General features: G+C 53.6%; 3 protein-coding genes across 5 annotated transcripts in view; all 3 read left to right on the top strand.

Annotated features, from left to right (window-relative positions):
- The window catches only part of SPTBN4 (spectrin beta, non-erythrocytic 4), a 75,984-nt gene extending 72,251 nt beyond the window's left edge, over positions 1–3,733 (top strand). The window contains 4 exon segments of the mRNA XM_015560940.1: positions 2–69; positions 1,300–1,473; positions 1,620–1,662; positions 2,747–3,733. Of these exon segments, the coding sequence (XP_015416426.1) occupies positions 2–69; positions 1,300–1,473; positions 1,620–1,662; positions 2,747–2,905 (444 nt within the window). The 3' untranslated portion in view covers positions 2,906–3,733.
- A 595-nt stretch (positions 3,734–4,328) lies between these two features.
- Positions 4,329–15,856, top strand: SHKBP1 (SH3KBP1 binding protein 1). 3 transcript variants are annotated; one of them, XM_015560943.1, is made up of 18 exons: positions 4,329–4,456; positions 4,681–4,734; positions 4,863–4,908; positions 5,012–5,085; positions 5,347–5,405; positions 5,633–5,713; positions 6,634–6,795; positions 6,877–6,967; positions 7,057–7,247; positions 7,765–7,880; positions 8,719–8,806; positions 8,903–9,019; positions 11,830–12,000; positions 13,225–13,380; positions 13,710–13,806; positions 14,736–14,914; positions 15,209–15,320; positions 15,441–15,856. In XM_015560943.1, exons 1-18 carry the CDS (start codon positions 4,371–4,373, stop codon positions 15,670–15,672), a joined length of 2,112 nt encoding a protein of 703 aa, XP_015416429.1. In that variant the 5' UTR covers positions 4,329–4,370; the 3' UTR covers positions 15,673–15,856. The 3 variants fall into 3 exon arrangements, with proteins under 3 accessions (XP_015416429.1, XP_006759262.1, XP_015416430.1); XM_006759199.1 differs by having other exon boundaries at positions 15,206–15,320; XM_015560944.1 differs by having other exon boundaries at positions 15,206–15,320; positions 15,431–15,598.
- Positions 15,857–18,690: 2,834 nt separating this feature from the next.
- Positions 18,691–20,171, top strand: part of LTBP4 (latent transforming growth factor beta binding protein 4) — a 27,884-nt gene continuing 26,403 nt past the window's right edge. The window contains exon 1 of the mRNA XM_015560939.1: positions 18,691–18,711. Coding sequence (XP_015416425.1) covers positions 18,706–18,711 — 6 coding nt within the window. The 5' untranslated portion in view covers positions 18,691–18,705. The remainder of the gene's footprint in view (positions 18,712–20,171) is intronic.

Genomic DNA, 20,171 nt, shown 5'->3' with positions numbered 1-20,171 from the left:
CACGGTGCAGCACGAGGGCTTCCTGCTGCGCAAGCGCGAGGTCGACGCTAACCGCAAGTCATCCAACCGGTGAGCGTGTGGGCGGGGCTTTTGAAGGCGGGTCCCAAGCTCAGGGTGACCAATGAGTGAAGAGGCGGGCGCAAGGAGGGTGGGGCTAAACGTAAGAGCGTCCAACCGGTGGCGGGGTGGGCAGGATCTTAAGAGGAGCCTATAGTTAGTGTGGCCAATGAGTGAGCGGGTGGAGTTTAGAGGGGGCGGGACCTGAAGAAAATGCTCCAAAGTGGAATAAATTGCGACCCAATCTCATAGCAACCAAACCAGGAGTTTGTTAAAGCTGACGGCAAATTGGATGTGGGGTCTAAGTCTAGTGCAGTGGTTCTCAACCTTCTGACCCTTTAAATACAGTTGCTCGTGTTGTGACCCAACCATAAAATTATTTTCGTTGCTACTTCATAACTGTAATGTTGCTACTGTTATGAATTGTAATGTAAATATCTGATATGCAGGATGGTCTTAGGCGACCCCTGTGAAAGGGTGGTTGGACCGCCAAAGGGGTCGCGACCCACCGGTTGAGAACCGCTGGAGAGGGTTTCAATGACTTGTGAGGTGGGGCCTGGAGAAGTCCATCCAACCAATGAATGGGTGGGTCCACCCTCGAAGTTTAAAGTTGGGGGAAAATTTGAGAAGGTCCCGAGCCCAAACTCTTGAAGTCCAGTTCTGGTTGTCCAACCCTTTTCTGTCTAATGGGAGGCAGAATCTGGGAAGAGGGGAAGCCAAAAGGGTAGCGGCACTGGCCACCGAGCAGAGTGAAGTCTAGATCCTGGCATGAAATGAGCACACAGGTTGAGATTGCCTGTGGTCTCAGGTGGTCTTTCTTTTTTTTGTGCTGAGGCCAAGGTGGGAATAAATGGGTGGCTCTCCTCGATGGAGGCTTTGGCTGAATGAGGAGACTAATTCCTCTTTCCAGGCCGTAGACCAATAGTTCTCCTTTCAGGTGATTCCTTGGGAGGTAGAGGATTGGCTACCTCCCAAGCCAAAGGCTTATAGAGGAGACAGCTTAAGTCTTGTCTTCTAGAAATTCAATGTGAGAGCGGATTCAGAAGGGCAATCGCAGAAGCGCCAGCCTGGGCAAAGACGGGGTACTGAGAGACTTAGACCCTGACCTCAGCTCAGGAACACCCAAGGCCTATGGCCCTAGTAGAGGAAAGGCCCCAAGGCATTCAGCACATGAAAGCCGTTGATGCAGAGTGCCCAGGCAGAGTGCCGCAGCTCTGCCTTGAGCATTTCTCATTGCCCCAGGTCGTGGGTGAGTCTGTACTGCGTGCTCAGCAAGGGGGAGCTGGGCTTCTACAAGGACGCCAAAGGCCCAGCATCTGGGGGCACGCACGGTGGGGAGCCACTGCTCAGCCTGCACAAGGCCATCAGCGAGGTGGCTAGTGACTACAAGAAGAAGAAGCACGTCTTCAAGCTCCAGTGAGCCCTCTCCCCGCCATGGGCAAGAGGGAGGGATTCAAGTCCCCGCTGCCCGCTCCCAGCAATCCCCTGCTCCCCTGAAAAACATTTAGAAGGATGGGCATACCCCTGCCCCATATCCCATAGTCCTGTGTTTCCTCCTGCAGGACCCAGGATGGCAGCGAGTTTTTGCTCCAGGCTAAAGATGAGGTGAGATCTGGTTCTTTCTCTCCCTGACTTGGATCTCAGGCCCCACCTGTCTGGCTGGTCCCCATTCCAGAGTGATTGACTGTGAGGGGGAAGCACAAACCAGAGTTACCAGGGCTGTAATGGGAAAGCCCATGGACACAGAAAGCCCAGAAGTTTCTAACCTAGCCAGGGGGACAATGAGTGAGTTCTCAGGACAAAGTCCAACCCCTTGCCTCACCTATGAGGTGAGACTGGAAAGATAAGAGAAGGGAGTTAGCTAAAAAAGGTGAGGGAGAAGATATAGGTAGAGGGAACAACAAGTACAAAGAACTGGAGGTGCAGAATTGCAAAGCATTAATTGTTCTTGAGGAAAGTTCAAGGAAGAAGGGTCCCAGGGCCTGGATCGTGTGGGCCAGAGGAGATTGTGTTTATCCTAAAGGCACTGGGAAGCCTTGGCAGAGTTTTGAGCAAAGGAGGGTTACTGGGGTGCATAAGAGATCCCTTTGGCTACCTTATGCAGGTAGATCAGACAGGGCAAGAGTGGAGGTGTGGAGCCCAGGAGGCCTCCACACCTCCACACCTCCCTGGCCAGGGCAGGGACTCAAGTTGGGAGAGCACAGGCTGGACCTGGGCAGGCCTGTGGGAAAGGGAGGAGGAGGTGGGTGAGAAAGACAGGCAAGTGAGTGGACCTTGGGACTGGGGCAGGGGGAAAGGTCAGGGAAGCAGGAGCAGGCATGGAGGTGGGTTGAAAAGATGTTGAACATCACACTTCTTATCTCATCTTCCTAAGAGACTATGAAATAGGCCTTGATTCTCTCCATGACTCCCTTACTTATCTTTAAAATGGAGATAAATTCATCCTGACGTTCTAATGAAACACATTCTGCATTTTCCCTTTAAAAAATAAAAATATAAATGGAGATAAAAATAGCTTTTTATCATAGGGTGATTGTGAGAATTACATAAGTTGATCATGCACAGTACTTACAGGGCCTGTAAGTGCTCTCTCTATAGGTGTCTACTAATATTATTACCATGCTGTAAGTGTCTGCTGATATTAATCAGCCTCCTGTATTCCAAATGCGGACTCTGTGTCCCTTTTCAGGAGGAGATGAATGGCTGGCTGGAGGCAGTAGCCGCCTCCGTGGCAGAACACGCCGAGATCGCCCGCTGGGGACAGACACTACCGACCACATCGTCCACAGACGAGGGCAACCCCAAGAGGGAGACGGGGGACCGCAGGGCCAGCGGGCGCCGGAAGTGACTTCCCACCCCCACGGCCTGACACAACTCCTGCCCCTCCTCTCCGCACTGTGGGCACAAAGACACTTTCTCTTCCGCAGGGGCTGGAGCCCCTAGTTTCACCAACACTGCGGATGGACGCGCCATGACGGGCACTGGAAAGGAGGGGACTTCTCCTGCACCCCAAAAAGTGGTGGGGAGATTGCTGCCCCTATAGCCATATCTCGGCCCCTTCCCGCTCGCCACCCCCACCCCAGGTGCTGGGGCTCCATTATTTTTATGCAATAACTGAGCTTGGGGGAGCGGGTAAGGGGCCCGTTGAGCCAAGCCCCTGCCCGGATACCCAGATCCTGCCCCAAGAAGCTAGAGTGGTAGGGGCGATAAGTCCTGCCCCCCTCTCCGCCCTAGGTATGGGTATGGGGGCGCTGGTGAGGTCCCCTGGACCATCCAGGGTGCTAGGGGGTGGGGAGGGAACACCCCCTCCCCGCCTTTACCTCACTTCCAATGCTGCCTTGATCTTTGTCTGGGGAGGCGGAGTGAAGGGGCCCTGGACCCCGGACTCCGCCGCCTCAGAGCCATGCGGTTAATTCCTGGGGAGGGACGTCAAAGCTCAAAACGGTCTTCCTCTCTCCTCCCCCTCCAGCTGTAAATGCCACTTCGCAAGGGAAGGGCAGGGGAAGCCCTCTCCCTGCATGCTCCAGGCCGGAGCTCCTCCCAGGGGGCGGGGGAGCCGGGTTGTGGGCCGCCCCCCACCCCCACGACCGCCTGGAGGAGCCACTGGGGCCCGGGAGTGTGGGGCGGTGTGGCAGATGCATACTGTATGTACCTATAATAAATCTTTTGGCTTTGACGGTCCTTGCCGGTTTGTTCGCGTTCCACGGGCTGAAGCCTGGAGGATAGAGGGGAAAGACTAGCTGACAGTGGTTCTCAACCTTCTGGCCCTTTAAATACAGTTCCTCATGTTGTGACCCAACCATAAATTTATTTTCGTTGCTACTTCATAACTGTAATGTTGCTACTGTTATGAATCGTAATGTAGCTATCTAATACGCAGGATGGTCTTAGGCGACCCCCGTGAAAGTGTCGTTCCACCGCCAAAGGGGTCGCGACCCACAGGTTGAGAACCGCTGCGAGCTGCATAGAACATGTAAATGTGTCCTCCTTGTGTGGACTCATTTTGGGGGTCTAAGCACGTGCCCCGGACAGAGCACCTAGATGCCATTCCAAAAATGGGAACCCCAGAGAGGTGGAGGAACGTGTTGCTAAACCTCCTAACTAAACTTCCCCATGAAGCTGCCAAGTTCCACCCCATCCAGGACAGGAAAGGTGGGCTCCTTTAAGAAGGCGGAGAATTTAACTGCTACGGATGAGTGCTTTGTCCAATCGCCAACGTCTCCGGGAGTTTCTAGCCCAATGAGCACGCGGTGGGGGCGGGGTCGGAGGTACACCCGGAAGTAGGTGCTTGGGCGGCCGGCTCGCCCTGGGCCATGGCAGCCGCCGCGCCGGCAGCGGAGGGCTTCCCAGGCCGGGGACCTCCGGGGGAGGTGATTCATCTGAACGTGGGAGGCAAGAGGTGAGCGTAGGAGACTCCCGAGGCCTCAAGCTCTGGGGCGGGGAGCGGGGCTGGAGCACTCGCCTCCCTCCGGGAATCCGGTCCGCAAGGATTGCTCCGCCTCTCGGGAGGCGCGGGAGCCCCGACTGGCGCCCGGAGAGGGCAGGGAATCCACTGGGTCCGGGCTGGGGGCAGTGAACCTCACCTCCCTACATCATCTCCATCCGCTCACATTCCCCGCACAGATTTAGTACCTCCCGACAGACTCTCACCTGGATCCCAGACTCCTTCTTCTCCAGGTGATGGGGAGCGCGAGTTAGGGGCGGGGGTGTGAGGCGTGAGGAGGAGGTAGGGGGGCATCGAACCCCCTCGCCCCGCAAGCAAACACCCAGGCTCGTGACACCTGCGCTGTGTCCCCTCCCTGCAGTCTCCTGAGCGGACGCATCTCGACTTTGAAAGATGAGACCGGAGCCGTGAGTAGGGCGAGACCTGAAGTGGGGCGGCGGGTAGGAGGGACAGGATCTCCACGCAGCCCCAATCTCTGCACCGTCCATTTTCTGCACCCCTTCCCCGCAGATCTTCATCGACAGGGACCCCACCGTTTTCGCCCCCATCCTCAACTTCCTGCGCACCAAAGAGTTGGACCCCAGGTTGGCATGGAGGGTAAAGGGTAGTCCCCCACCGTCCCCCCATCGAGAAATCTCTTCTTCCCTTCAGAATGTTCGCTTAAGCTCCCTGGTCATATTTAAATTATGTCTTTAAAATCCACCCCCGCACACACACACACACTTTCACCTGTCAAATTTTGCCCCCTCTTGGAGTTCTCCGTGCAGTTTTGAAAACTTTCCCTTAGGATTCTCTGCCCACTCTCACTACCTAGACACTAACCCCTAGTCATTTCTACTACCCAGGGGTGTCCACGGTTCCAGCCTCCTCCACGAAGCCCAGTTCTATGGGCTCACTCCTCTGGGTAAGTGGGGGCCCCATTAGCATCCTAATTGCATAGAAAACCAGCTCTCTAGTGAGCTCCCTCCTCCCTCTCTCTCCGGAAAGAAGGTTGGGTCGGAGCTGACAGCACTGGATTTATTGGGTCCTGGGTTTCAGGGGAGTGGTGGTATTCTTTAGAGAAAGGTGGGGAAGGAGGGAGGAATTGGCCTCAGTATCCCCAAGTCTCATCCTCAAGTCCTCCTGCCTCAGTTCGCCGCCTGCAGCTGCGGGAAGAGTTGGATCGATCTTCTTGTGGAAACGTTCTCTTCAATGGTTACCTGCCTCCACCAGGTGGGCACTGCTAAGGGATGGGTGACTAGAATAAAGACTACATTTCCCATAAGGCTGCAGCCCTTGGGTGTCCGTGCTGTGAGCCCTGAGACGCTATGGGAGTTGTAGGTCTATATCAGATGCTGAGAAAGGAAGTAGGAAACAGCATTTCCAGGGAAGCCATAGGACCTCTTGAGGCTCTATCGCATGCGCCGGAGTGCGATGGGCGTTGTGGTCCAGGTTTGGTTTTTTTTGTGGGAAGGTTTAGGAAGAACTGGGTCCTTTGCATGCAGGGGAGAACTATTAAAGGGGATTTATTAACTCATCTCCATTAGCCCTTGCTGCAACCAGCCCACTGGCCATGGAAAACATGGTTATTGGGAACTGTCATCCATTAAGCTTTGCTGATTGGTAGAAGGAAATGAGTGGGGAAATTCAATTTATGGCTTTATTTCCCTAACCTTACTACCTTACTGAAGTTTGCCAAATATGAAAACCTATACTATTGTTTTCTTAACTTCACTTACCCTGCTTTGTAAAAATTTATTTTAAGTAGAAGCTTTATATCACTGCCTTTATACCATAAGTAAATGTGAAAATAAGGTCCAAACATAAAATGTTATTAAACTCTGGTTAGACGCTGTTGTCTACCAAGGGAACAGGCTTCCGTTTTTAAAAAGGGAAGATTAGCAGATATTGGAGAAAATCAATATTACGGCATCACCAAATTGATTCTTCATTTGTGATGGGATGAAAGAAACTGAAATGGGAGTAACTTGCTATGTGATTCAGTTTCACTTAATGCCGTGTCCCCGTTACCACCTAAATTCTCTTCGTCAGAAGACTGTTCCCCATGTGGGGAAATCAACATCAGCAACAACTGTAGTAACTTTATTACAGTTACTACAGTTGTTGTCACTCTGCCCTTCTCCCTGCCATAGTGTTTCCCATGAAGCGACGGAACCGGCACAGCCTGGTGGGGCCGCAGCAGTCAGGGGGACGGCCAGCGCCTGTTCGAAGGAGCAACACCATGCCCCCCAACCTGGGCAACGCGGGGTTGCTGGGCCGAATGCTAGATGAGAAAGCCCCTCCCTCCCCATCCGGTATGCTTCTGTCTCTTGGGAGGCTGGGACAGCCAGTGGGGCCCTGGTGACCCTACTCTGATCCTTGCTCTCCCCTCTAAGGGCTGCCGGAGGAGCCAGGGATGGTGCGCCTACTATGTGGACACCACAACTGGATCGCCGTGGCCTATACTCAGTTTCTTGTCTGCTACAGGTGCTTGGGGAGGGTGGTGGCAGGAGGCTTTGAACCTGTTGACCGGGAGGGCTTGGGGTGAGGGTTGATGATGCCCCCCAATCCTGCAGGCTGAAGGAAGCCTCTGGCTGGCAGCTGGTGTTTTCCAGTCCCCGCCTGGACTGGCCCATCGAGCGACTGGCACTCACAGCCAGGGTACTTGGTGGGGCTTTGGGTGAGCATGACAAGATGGTGGCAGCAGCCACGGGCAGCGAGATCCTTCTTTGGGCTCTGCAGGCAGAAGGCGGTGGATCTGAGATAGGTATGGCACCAGAAGCCTCTGCCCTGCAGAATTCTCTTCCCACCTATGGTCTGTTAGATTTTTCTGTCCCATTAGCACTGTGGCCTGTTAAAAAAAGCCCCACTATACAGTTCTTATGCCCGTAGGAATTCTTTGCATTATTAGGGGGCTCCAACCCTTTAGAATTCTGTATTCCGCTAGAATTCCTTGACTTGGTAGAAAAATCCACCCACGTGCTATTCTGTCTTCTGTCAGAATTCACTGCCCTGATAGATTTCTTCGCTTTGTTGGAATTCTTCATGCCAGTGGAATCCCAAGCCTGTGAGACTGTGTTCCCATTAGAAATTTCTGACTTGTTAACTGATCTGTTCCCTAACAAGTCTCCATCCTCAGGAGAACCCCCGTAATTCCTTCTGGAATCCTCCATCCTGTAAGGACTCTATGGCCAGCTCACTCCTCTGGCCCTCCGCCCTCTTCCTGCCACGCCCCTCTCACCTGTGAAGCAGGGCCCTGGCTGAGTGCTCCTTTCTCTCAACAGGAGTCTTCCATCTGGGGGTTCCTGTGGAGGCCTTATTCTTTGTTGGGAACCAGCTCATCGCTACAAGCCACACGGGGCGCATTGGGGTGTGGAATGCCGTCACCAAGCACTGGCAGGTCAGAGCGCTAGCTGTTCCTTTCCCAGGCATCCAGACTGCACAGACCCAGGGAGGGGTTCCTTTATGTCCACCCCACCTGGAGAGAGCCAGCGAGCCCAGCAGGGGCCAGAGCCTGGGTGTGTGTGTTAAAAGCCTAAGGAGCACCCATCGGTGAGGCCTTCCTGGAAGAGGGGCTGCCAAGCTCAGAGGAAAGGGGTGAGTTTGGAAAGGAGAGAGGATTCTCCAGGCACTGGATGGGGAAGCAGGTGAGAGGAGATGGTGTAGGTGTGCAGAAATTCCCCCTGCGTAGGAAACCCAGAGAGATGTGCAAACATCTGACATTCTCTCTGCACCTCCCCCTAGCTGTGTCCAAAATGTAAAAAAAAAAAAAAAATACCCCTGCAGCATTGTTTTCTGCCAAAGTATGAGTGTTTGAGAGAGACAGACAAGCAGAGAAAGGAGGGAGGAAGAGACAGACAGAGGGGGAGAGAACAGGCAAATGGAAAGAGAGGATGTGAGAAAGAGGTGACAGAGAGAGAAGGGTGGGCAGAGAGGAACCAAAACGGAATGCCTGTGGTAGATGAAGGGACCCAGAGAGACAGACAGAGATCAATAGAGAAATGTCAGAGATAGAGCTGCGAGGAGAGGCCAAGAGACAGAAGCGCTGACCAAGAGACATTTAGAGACAGAGAAACACAGATCGAAATAGGCCTAGAGCGCTAGGCAGGGCTGCAGAGAAACGGGCCAGGAAACTGTCGGTGGGTTCTGGAGCGGGAAGGGGAGGGCATGCCAGGAGTGGCCACTAAGAGCAGAGGCAGGAGGGATCCAGAGCTACAGCCTGCCCTGCCTGCCCCCAGGTCCAGGAGGTGCAGCCTATCACCAGCTACGACGCGGCAGGCTCTTTCCTCCTCCTGGGCTGCAGCAATGGCTCCATCTACTACGTGGGTGAGAGCAGCTTCCTGCGAGCCTCCCCTGGGAAGTGGGAGAGGGGAGAGGCTGGGCGTCTTGAATAGCCCCCTCTTACCCTCCCGCCCACTGTAGATGTGCAGAAGTTCCCCCTGCGCATGAAGGACAATGACCTCCTTGTGAGCGAGCTCTACCGGGACCCAGCAGAAGATGGGGTGACAGCCCTCAGCGTCTACCTCACCCCCAAGACCAGTAAGCTATTACCTGACTCTCCCCTGCCACCAGCAGCCACCCCCGTCTGCAGCTGTCTCCCCACTGCTCAGTGTGACCCACTGAGACTTAACGGAAGAGGAGACAGATTTACCTGTCACTTAGTCATTCAGCAAATGCGCACTGAGCACTATTGTGTATAAGCACTGTTCTAGACAGTGGAACTGGCCGGCCTCTCCGCCAGGGCAAACTTGGCCACTAGGCGTCCATCTGTGGGTTTCTTTCCCATCTCTCTGATTAGGACATGATGGTTGCATGCCCGTAAAACAAAGAGGAGGCACGTTTTACAGTGGACGAAGCTGAGTTCTCTCACTTGGGACAGTTTTTTTGTTTGTTTCCTTAACCTCAAATATGGAGAAATAGCTTGATTTTTATTTGTTGTTATTGAGATATCGTCCACATACCATAAAACCCACCATTTGAGAGTATACAGTTGGTGATTCTTTAGTAGATTCACAAGTTTGCACAACCATCACTCCTATCTAACTCCAGAATATGATTTTTATTGCCCCCAAAAGAAACCTTGAACTCGTTAGCAATCGCACTCCTGAGAGCCTCTGGAAACCTAACCTACTTTCTATCTCCGGATTTGCCTTTTTCTGGACATTTCATGCCAAGGGAATCGCACAATATGTGACCTTTTGTGTCTGGCTTTTTTCATTTAGCATAATGGTTAATTTTTTTATGGTTAGTGCTTTCTGGACCTTAAGATACCTGCCTACCCCCCCGGTTGTGAAGACTCCCCCTGTATGTTCTTCTGGAAGCTTTGTGGTTTTAGCCTCCACACATCGGTCTCTGTTTCCCCTCAAATGAACTTGTCTGTATGGGGGGAGGGGATGGTCACAGTACATTTTTTTCTAGCAGGGACAGGTTCATATTACAGCTGACTTCACAGCATGTGTTCATGTAAGGCCCCTTTCTTTTTTAAAAGGTTTACCTATAGTTGGTATATAATATTATCTATACTAATAAAAACCTAGGTGGCCCTGGCGCCCTCGCGTAACATCCTCACGTCGTCACAAGATGGCCATCAGGGGAGGGCCGTTGGGGGTGAACAGGCCAGCAGGGGAGGGCCGTTGGGGGTGAGCAGACCAGCAGGCGAGGGCTGTTGGGGGTGAACAGGCCAGCACAGGGGGACTGTTGGGGGTGAACAGGCCAGCAGGGGAGGGCTGTTGGGGGTGATCGGGCGAGTTGGGAGGAACTAGCCCTGCAGGGGAGGCCAGTTGGTGGTGACCGGGCTGGCAGGGGAGGGCAGTTGGGGGGGACCAGGCCTGCAGGGGAGGACAGTTAGGGGTGACCGGGCTGACAAGGGAGGGCAGTTATGGGTGACCAGGTCAGCAGGGGAGGGCAGTTAGGGGCAATCAGGCTACCAGGGGAAGGCAGTTGGTGGCCATCAGGCCGGCATGGGAGGGCATTTGGGGGCGACAAAGCCTGCAGGAGAGGGCAGTTGAGCAGGGGAGGGCCGTTGGGGGTGAGCAGACCAGCAGGCGAGGGCTGTTGGGGGTGAACAGGCCAGCACAGGGGGACTGTTGGGGGTGAACAGGCCAGCAGGGGAGGGCTGTTGGGGGTGATCGGGCCTGCAGGGGAGGGCAGCTGGGGGTGACCAGGCCTGCCGGGGAGGGCAGTTAGGGGCAACCAGGCTGGCAGGGGAGGGCAGTTGGGGGCGATCAGGCCAGCAGGGGAGGGGTTAGGGGGCAATCAGGCAGGCAGGCAAGCGGTTAGGAGCCAGCAGTCCCAGATTGTGAGAGGGATGTCCAACTGCCGGTTTACTAAACCAGCAGTCAGACATCCGCTGAGGGGTCCCAGATTGGAGAGGGTGCAGGCTGGGCTGAGGGACTGCCCCCCCTCCCCATGCACAAATTTCGTGCACAGGGCCTCTAGTGTTAGTTATATTAGTTTCAGGTGTACAGTATAGCGATTCAACATTTTTATACCTTACAGTATCTGTCACCATGTAAACTTATCAAAATATTATTTTGATATTCCCCTTCACCTTATCACTCATCCCCCATAAGGCGCTTTCTTGTTTCATTCCCTTTTCTTCCCACTCTCCCCCCATCATATGCCACTATTCTATTATGATTAACATTTGTCTTTTCATGTGTATGTGTCCTTACAGAATGGGCATCATGTAGAGGTTTTGAGTTTGTGTAAATGGTACTGGGTGTCTATCTCAATTGTTCTCTTATTTTGCCCACCTTGCCCTAAGTTTAATATCCATCTATGTGGTGATGCATAATCCTAATCCATTGCTTTTAATTGCTGCACAAAATATTGCAACCATGTTTTCCCTATCCCCAATCCTTCAGATGGTCCGTGGAGTTTCTGACACTTGGAAAATAACTTTTCCCATCTGGAAAGTTGGCGAGGGTGGGGTGTCCCTCAGACACATGGGCTTGCACTTTCTTGTCTTGCTGCCTATATATGTCCCTGTTTTTTTGTGTTTCTCTCTAATTCCGTCCCTGTTTATGTCTGTCTGTCTCTGTCTCTATATCCCTCCTAATGACTCATTTTCTCAGTTCCTGTGTCTCCCTGTTTCTCTGGTTTCTCTCTCTCTTCCCTCTCATGTTAGCTCTGCCTCTCTCCGTCTTAACTTCTGTCTCTGGTTCTCTTTCTCTGACCTGTCACTCTGTGTCCCCGTTCCTCCATCTCCACATCTTCTTACCACCTTATCATCTCTCTCTCTGCCTTGCTTCCTGATTGTCTCTGTTCTGCATCTCTCTGTCTCTCTCTGCCTTGGTTTCTGCCTCTCTGTGACCCTGTTCCTCTCTTCCTCCTTGGTGCTTCATCAGGTGACAGTGGGAACTGGATTGAGATCGCCTATGGCACCAGCTCAGGGGGCGTGCGGGTCATCGTGCAGCACCCCGAGACTGTGGGCTCCGGGCCGCAGCTCTTCCAGACCTTCACCGTGCATCGCAGCCCCGTCACCAAGATCATGTTGTCAGAGAAGCATCTCATCTCAGGTGGGCTTGTGGGCTGCCCACATGCCCATCTCCCTGCAGGAGGGGCGGCTCGGATGGGAGCATGAAGCCAGGTAGATGAGGGTTTCCACTGGGGAGAGACATTGTGTAGGGAGAGAACTCTACAAGGGAGAGAAGTTTGACCTGGGACAGTAATCACAGGAGTCAGAGGATACTGTATAAAGGGGCCAGTCTAAAGGAGAATGAACAACTCATCAATTCAACAAATGGTTGTTGAGCACCTACTGTGAACAAGACTTGTCAAGTCCCTATCCTCATGGAGCTGGCTTTCTAGTAGGGGTGGCAGACAAATTAATACAAATATAAATCAATTCCAGTCAATGATGAGGGTCATGAAGAAAAACAAAGCTGTGTGAGTGGCTAGAGCAGTGGTTCTCAACCTTCTGGCCCTTTAAATACAGTTCCTCATGTGGTGACCCAACCATAAAATTATTTTCGTTGCTACGTCATAACTGTAATGTTGCTACTGTTATGAATCGTAATGTAAACATCTGATATGCAGGATGGTCTTAGGCGACCCCTGTGAAAGGGTCGTTCGACCGCCAAAGGGGTCGCGACCTACAGGTTGAGAACCACCGGGCTAGAGAGTGTCAGGGTCACAGGCCATGCATGGTTCCAGGAAGACCTTTCTGAGGAAGGATCTTTGAGCAGAAATGAGGGAGTGAACAGTGCAGATCTGTGGGGACAAGCATTCCAGGCGGAGGGAAGAAGAAGGCAGAGCTCTGGGGTGGGAGAGTCTGATGTATCTGAAGAGCCCTGTGCCCAGTGGGTAAGGGGGAGGGTAGACTGAAGGGGCAGGTCGATAGAACCTTGTAAGCCACACAGACTGTCCTTGAGCCTGACTCCGATGACGCCCAGGAGATCTCTGAGAGAGGAGGGCTGTGACCTTAGCAGGTGTGCACAGGCTCCCTTTGGCTGCATGTGAGACAGGCTGTGGGGACAGGACTAGAACAGGGAATGGGAGCAGGGGGCTGCTTCAATAGTCCTGGTAGGAGATGGGATGGACAGGAGCAGCTGGAGGCAGCAGACAGGGTAAGGTGAGATCAGGCTCTGAATGATTTGGAGGATGAGCCAACAGGATTTTTGGCCATTTGGAATTCTGGGAAGAATTCTGAATCCTGACACCTTTGAAAGTTGGTTCTCCTGGGGCTGGGGGAGGTTGGGCAACAGCCGCCCAGCCTGACCTGCTGCCCTCCTGCCCCTCAGTCTGTGCTGACAACAACCACGTGCGGACATGGTCTGTGACTCGCTTCCGTGGCATGATTTCCACCCAGCCGGGCTCCACCCCACTTGCTTCCTTCAAGATCCTGGCCCTGGAGTCGGCCGATGGGCATGGCGGCTGCAGTGCTGGCAATGACATTGGTGCTTCCTAGCCCCTGGCCTCCCACCCACAGTCCCCATGGCCTCCATTGACCCCTTATCTGACCCCCGTTGGGCTCCCTTTACTCCCAGCTCCTCCTGTTTAATTCTGTTGCCCCCACTGATTCCTGTTGACTGCCACCTGACCTGGGATCACCCCCGTCCCTGATGTCCCTCAACCCTGTTGACTGTTGCTGATCCCCAGCCCTCTCTGACCCTACCCAACGTCAGCAATCCAGGGATGGGGATCTAGTCTTGGGCTGGGGCAGAGCCTTGGGGCCTGGAGGTCTCAGGGACCCAGCAGGCCTGATTCTCACCCCTGTCTGGCCCAGGCCCCTACGGTGAGCGGGATGACCAGCAAGTGTTCATTCAGAAGGTGGTGCCAAGCGCCAGCCAGCTTTTCGTGCGTCTTTCATCCACGGGTCAGCGGTGAGGATCATCCATCAAGTGGACAGGGCGGTTAAAGGAGAAGACAACAGGCCAGCTGGGCTATGGAGGGGCCTTTAGGAGCAAGGGCAGGGAGGAGCATGGGCCTGGCCCATGTTTGGGGACTGGACGTACCGAAGTATCAAAGGTGTGACACATACGGGTGGGAGTGAAGGTGGAGAAGCTGGGGCCTGTGGTGGCCCTCAGATGGAGACTGCTCAGTGTGGCCAGGGTGGGACGGGGGCCTGGGCGGGGGGGCGGGGGCAGGGAGCTGTAAAGGAGCTGTTGGCTCCACCCTGGCAAGGAGGCCCTGGGAGGGTTTTCTTGAAGAGAAGACTGAGCAAGGAATGGCTAAGTAGGGTAGCCAGTGAAGTGCCCATGGTCTCGGGGCCAGAACACAGAACTGGAGGTGAGCAGTGGGGCTGTAGAGGGGCAGGGCCTTGTCGACCGCATGGACGCGCTGAGACTGTCCTGCTGCATGTACTGGGAGCCGTGGCAGCTGTGAGGAGGAGGGATGAGTGTGGTAGGAGGCTGAGAGCCCAGCAAGGGGGCTGGACAGGTGCCTGGTTGGAGAGGGCAGGGCTTGACCAGGGCAGCGCCTCGAGTGGGGAGGAGGGCCATGGGAGAGATGCTGGCAACACGGAACCGCCAGGGCAGCAATGAGGTGAGGGAGGCACTTAGGGTGAGACTCTGGCCTGCCCTGAGGTGGGAAGAGGGAGCAGCAGGTTTGAGGCAGAGTCCTGAGGCCCCCCTTGGGACACAGGGCGAATGTGCCGGCAGGACCCCAGGGCCAGAACCCAAGAGAGCAGACTGGGGAAGGATGAAGATGCTTGGGGTAGAGACAGGAACGGAAGCCATAGCTGGGGACTGCCCAGAAAGGGCCAGGCCAGTCCCTGGTGTGGCCAGGGTGACTCCTCCTCCTTCCCTCTCAGGGTGTGCTCCGTGCGCTCCGTGGATGGCTCGCCCACCACTGCCTTCACGGTGCTCGAGTGTGAGGGATCCCGAAGGCTTGGCTCTCGGCCCCGGCGCTACCTGCTCACTGGCCAGGCCAACGGCAGCCTGGCCATGTGGGACCTGACCACTGCCATGGATGGGCTAGGCCAAGCCCCTGGTACTGCTCACCCCACCTCAATCCTGCCGCAAGCCACACAAACACACCCTGAACGCTGCTCCCAAACTTCCTTCCTCATAATCTCCCTCCCACACCCTTACCCTCTGGCCCCTTTCTCCCCCCGCCCCCCAACTCCTCGTTGCCCTTGCTTTTCAATCCCTCTGTTTCTGACCCCTGTCCCTTGACCTCTGCATCTTTTCTGCTATCCCAACCTCAATCCTTGCACATGACCTTTGTCCCTTGCCCTGTAATCCTTGTCTTGCCCCCTGACCTCGCTTCTTTGCCCCCCAGCAGGTGGCCTGACAGAGGAAGAGCTGATGGAACAGCTGGAGCAGTGTGACCTGGCCCCACTGGCTTCCTCGCGGGGCTCTCTCCCCAGCCCCTCACCCCGCACTTCTCTCACCAGGTAGACATGACTCCACTTCCCCTTCTGTGCACTGGGGGAGAGGACAGGATATGGTGGCCTGGGAGGGGGGTTGGCTCAGCTGCCTCCCGATGGCCTGCATTGACTCTCAACACCCCTCAGTCTTTACTCAGCTTCCAGCAACACCTCCCTGTGTGGCCGCCGTGGGAGTCCCAGCCCCCCACAGGCTGAGGCCCGGCGCCGTGGGGGAGGCAGTTTTGTGGAACGCTGCCAGGAACTGGTGCGCAGTGGGCCAGAGACCCGACGACCACCAACACCGGCCCCCCGGCCCTCCACGGGTCTTGGGGCTCCCCTTGCACCCCCCAAGATGAAGCTCAATGAAACTTCCTTCTGAACGCAGCTGCCATGGTGCCTTTGAATGCTCAGGTCCTAGAGACTCAGGTGCCTGCCCGCTTCCTGTCAGAGCCCTGGGTTCAGGGCCAGGGTCTCCTTGGAATGGTCACTGTTACTAGATCTCCCCTTTCTCCCTTTTTTCTGGGGCCAAAGTTACCCTCCTAATAAAGTTCTCACTGCCAACACCTTGCTTACATTCTTAGATGATTGGGGACCCCCAGGGAAAGGGTGGGAGAGATATGGGGCCCAACCAGGCTGTAGATTCAGAGACATCTGTCTCTCCTGCTTTAAGCAAAGAAAAGAAATGTATAGGTTTACACATCAGCTTCAGGCATGGCTGGATCCAGGGGTTCTCAGTCAGGTGTTTCCCTCTTGTGCCAAGATAACTTCAGGTAGTTCAGGTAGTTCCTTAGCAACTTTATTTCCTCTAGCAGCCACAAAAATCACAAGACTGATTCTCATTGAGTGAAGTCAGATGCCCATCCCTGAACCAATCACTATGGCCAGTGGATGGAGGTCTTCCCTTGTTCCAGGGGTCATGTGACCTCACTAGCCAAGAGGTGACTTCAGGCCCATGTTGACAGTAGAAGAGGAGTTTCTGAAAGTTGAATCAGGGTTTTGTTACCACAAGTGGGGATGAATGGCTACAGGTTCGCAGAAACACAGACGTTGCCACATCCTTAACATTTGTACCCAAAATCTCACCACTGCAAACATCTGGCCCACATCCCTGTTTTCCCAGTCTTTCGCCCCTTTTCTGCCCACACCTGAGAGGGTATGTGGGACAGATTCAGCTCAGCCCAGCTGGACAACCTTGGGATTTCCCCCAAATAATGCCTGTTACTATGGCAACTCCTCAGGGAAATCTTCAGCATCTTTTCTTTGGACCAACGAAGAGGAGAGAGAGTGGGCCAGACTAGTAGCAAGCGATTTTAGGATATGCTAATTGTAGAATCCCAGTTTCTGGAATGTCAGGACTTCTGTAACATGGTGAGAGAGGTCTAGAATGTTAGGGAATCTAGAACACAGGAATATTTTAGAGTTCTAGTAGATGAACAATGTTAGGGTTCTCTCCTGCATTCCAGAAAATCCAGACTGTAAAAGTTTCTTGACAGAAGGACCTGGAAAGTCAATAATTGTAGAATGGGAATGTTCTACAATGCCTATGAATTTATATCAGTAGGAATATTTTTCATGCTGGGGATTAGGAATGCTGAGAACTCTAAAACACAGAAGCCTGGCCAGCATGGCTCAGTGGTTGAGCATCGACCTATGAACTAGGAGATCACGGTTTGATTCCTGGTTAAGTCACATGCCTGGGTTGCAGGCTCCACCCCTGGTAGAGGGCATGCAGGAGGTGGCCGAGCAATGATTCTCATTTGATGGTTTTCTATCTCTCTCTCTCCCCAGGTTGCGGGCTTGATCCCCAGGGCGGGGCATGCAGGATGCAGCTGATCAGTGATTCTCTCTCATCGTTGATGTTTTTCTTTCCCTATCCCTTCCTCTCTGAAATAATAATAATATAATAATAACAGAAAATATCTGGATTGCTAGGAAATCTAGGGTATAGGTATATTCTGGAATGTCAACCTTTCTAGACCACTAGAGAGTTTGTTTGCATTCCAAGCAATTCATAATGGTGGGGGTTCTAGATTGTCAAAGAATCTAGAACACAAATGGTAGGTCTAAAAGGTGAGTGATTCTAAAAGTGTTCGGGAATGCCTATGATACTTAAACTCTGGGCATGTTTTCATATGCCAGGGCATTCAGAACATGGGGATGTTTGAATGTTAGGAAGTCAAAATATAGGAGGTGGTTTGGGATGTTAGAGGATCAGGGGATCTAGAATATGAAGGCATTTTGTAATGCTTGTAGATCTGGAATATTGACATAGCTTTTTCCATGCCAGGGAATCCAGAACACATGTGTGTGGAATGCTGATGATTCTAGAACTGAGAGAAATTGTCAGAAAATCTAGAACACTATGGAGATTTATAAAAATATTTTTATTGATTTCACAAAGGAAGGGAGAGGAAGAGAGAGAAACATCAATGATGAGAAAGAATCATCAATCAGCTGCCTCCTGCACTCCCCCCACTGGGGGTCAAGCCCACAACCCAGGCATGTGCCCTTGACTGGAATCAAACCCAGGGCCCTTTAGTCCACAGGCCAATGCCCTATCCATTGAGCCAAACCAGCCAGGGCCACTATGGAGATTTTTGTTTATTAATGCAAGGGATAAAACTGTGAACTCACACTGGGAAGAAGCTTCTGGAATGCCATGACTTTAGAACTCTGGGGGTTCTGAAGGGTTGAGAACAGATAAGGATCCAAGGGGTGATTGGCTGTTACTAGGTGAGGTGCATTTGAGAATTTGCTTCCCGGTATATGTTGTCAGATTAGCGCAAATAAATTCATGAAAGTTCAAAAAGAAAGAAAGAAACAAAAAATCCTGGGATGCCAGCACCGGTTTGGCTCAGTGGATAGAGCGTCGGCCTGTGGACTGAAAGGTCCCAGGTTCGATTCCGGTCAAGGGCATGTACCTGGGTTGCGGGCACATCCCCAGTAGGAGATGTGCAGGAGGCAGCTGATCGATGTTTCTCTCTCATCGATGTTCCTAACTCTCTATCCCTCTCCCTTCCTCTCTGTAAAAAATCAATAAAATATATTAAAAAAAAAATCCTGGGAGATAGTGGCACTGATAGGGATTGAAACTGGGGATTCCAAATGCCGGGGGGTGAGGGGGAACGGGTGAGGGGAAGCCACAGCCATCCCCGGAAGTTACAGTGGTGAGCCAGTGACTGTTGCCTAGCAACAAGCATTGAAGATGTCCTGGATCCCAGGCAGAAGGGAGAAATTTCGGCAGCGCCCCCAGCAAATGCTCCAGCCACAGGGTAGGAGGAAGGGAGAGGGCAGGGACACACTGTCCTGCATGGCTATGTTCTCAGGGATCGAGGGGGATTTTCAAAGGGGCATGGAGCACATTCAGAGGGCAGAACCAGGCACTCCACCATCACGCTGAGACAGCTCACGAATGCCCGTGAGTGGGGCCTGAGTGCCGTTGTTGCTGCTTTAAGAGGGTGTGTCCCAGGACGGTGGGTGGACCCAGAGTTCTAGGTGTCAGAGTGGGATGGAGGTGTGGATTGCTGTAGGTAGCAGTAATGGTGTCAGTCCAGGTGCCTCACTATAACGGGGAGGGTGAAGGGGTCCCCTGCACCCCCTACACCTTCCATTGGAAGAAGTGGGAGGAATGGGGGATGAAGACAACGCTGGATCTGTTGCTTTGTTAGTGTGGAGTCAGCCCTATGGTCAAGGTGGGAGGCTAAGTTCTCTGTGTGGGCCTAGCCTCCACCGGGCTCACGCTACAGAAAGGGAAACCGCAGAATTAAACTGCTGTGAGATGGACTGGGAAACCCTGAAGGTGGGGCAAACGTGAAGGGGTGGGGCTTGGAATCCTAAGTGTGGGGCCACTCCCCAGTTCTCTGTGGGAAGGAGTGTGGCCTGAAGCTTAGAGAAAGGGCTTGTAATTCCAAGGAAAGAAGGGGGGGGGGCCTGAATTTTTAATGAAGGGAAGGGGCTGGTAACCCTCTGAGGGCCAGAGCTGGGCTTGGAATCTGGAACCCTTTAAAAGGGGGTGCACCTGGCCTGTGTGGCCCAGTGGTTGGGCATCGACCTATGAACCAGGAGGTCATGGTTCGATTCCCAGGGCACATGCCTGAGTTGCAGGCTCGATCCCCAGTAGGGGGCGTGCAGGAAGCAGCCAATCAATACTGGTTTTTCTCATCATTATGTTTCTATCCTTCTCTCCCTCTCCCTTCCTCTCTTGAAATCAGTAAAGATGTATTTTTAAAAAATAGGTAAAAGGGCGTGCAAGTGGGGCCGAAGGTTCTCTGTGGCTTGGGGCTCCTGAAGGTAAAGGTCCCTAGGAAGGTAGGGGACTGGAATTCTCTAGGGAGAGCCTGCAATCCTGGAAGTGGGAGCGGTGCTCTTCGAAGTCTTTAAAGGTTCAGGCAGGGAATGGGGTCTGGTAACCAGCGGCGGGAGGGGAAGAGGGGTTGTGTCACGGAGGAGAGCAGAGCTGCAGCTTTGGGAGTGGAGTCTGGGGGTCAGGAGCGGAGCTGGGTCCTGAGGGGCGGAGACTACGGCCTTCTAAGAACCAGGCTACTGTTGTTGAGCCTGGAATTCCTGAGCACGGGGCCTGTAGAAGAGGCGAATCCTCCGGGAAGCTCCGGAATGGGCCTGGAACCCTCAGAGGGGCCGGGCCTCCTGGGCAGGATGCTCCCTCCTCAGAATCTTGAGTATCTCACGTGAGAAGTGGAGACCTGTGGGAGCTTCCAGCATCTCTGCACGAGTCAGGGAGCACATTCTGATCGCTGCCCGACAACGAGGAGTTGAGGGATGAGGCCTGCAAGTGGGAGTCTCGTCTAGGAGACCCTGCCCAGGGCCTCCACCTCGCTCCCAGTCATGGGAGGGGTCACAGCACCTCCACACTAAGGGCTC

Source organism: Myotis davidii, unplaced genomic scaffold, assembly GCF_000327345.1.
Source record: "Myotis davidii unplaced genomic scaffold, ASM32734v1 scaffold736, whole genome shotgun sequence".
Lineage (NCBI taxonomy): Eukaryota > Metazoa > Chordata > Mammalia > Chiroptera > Vespertilionidae > Myotis > Myotis davidii.
Note: the sequence above shows the minus strand (reverse complement) of the source record. Positions and strands in the feature narration are given on the sequence as shown.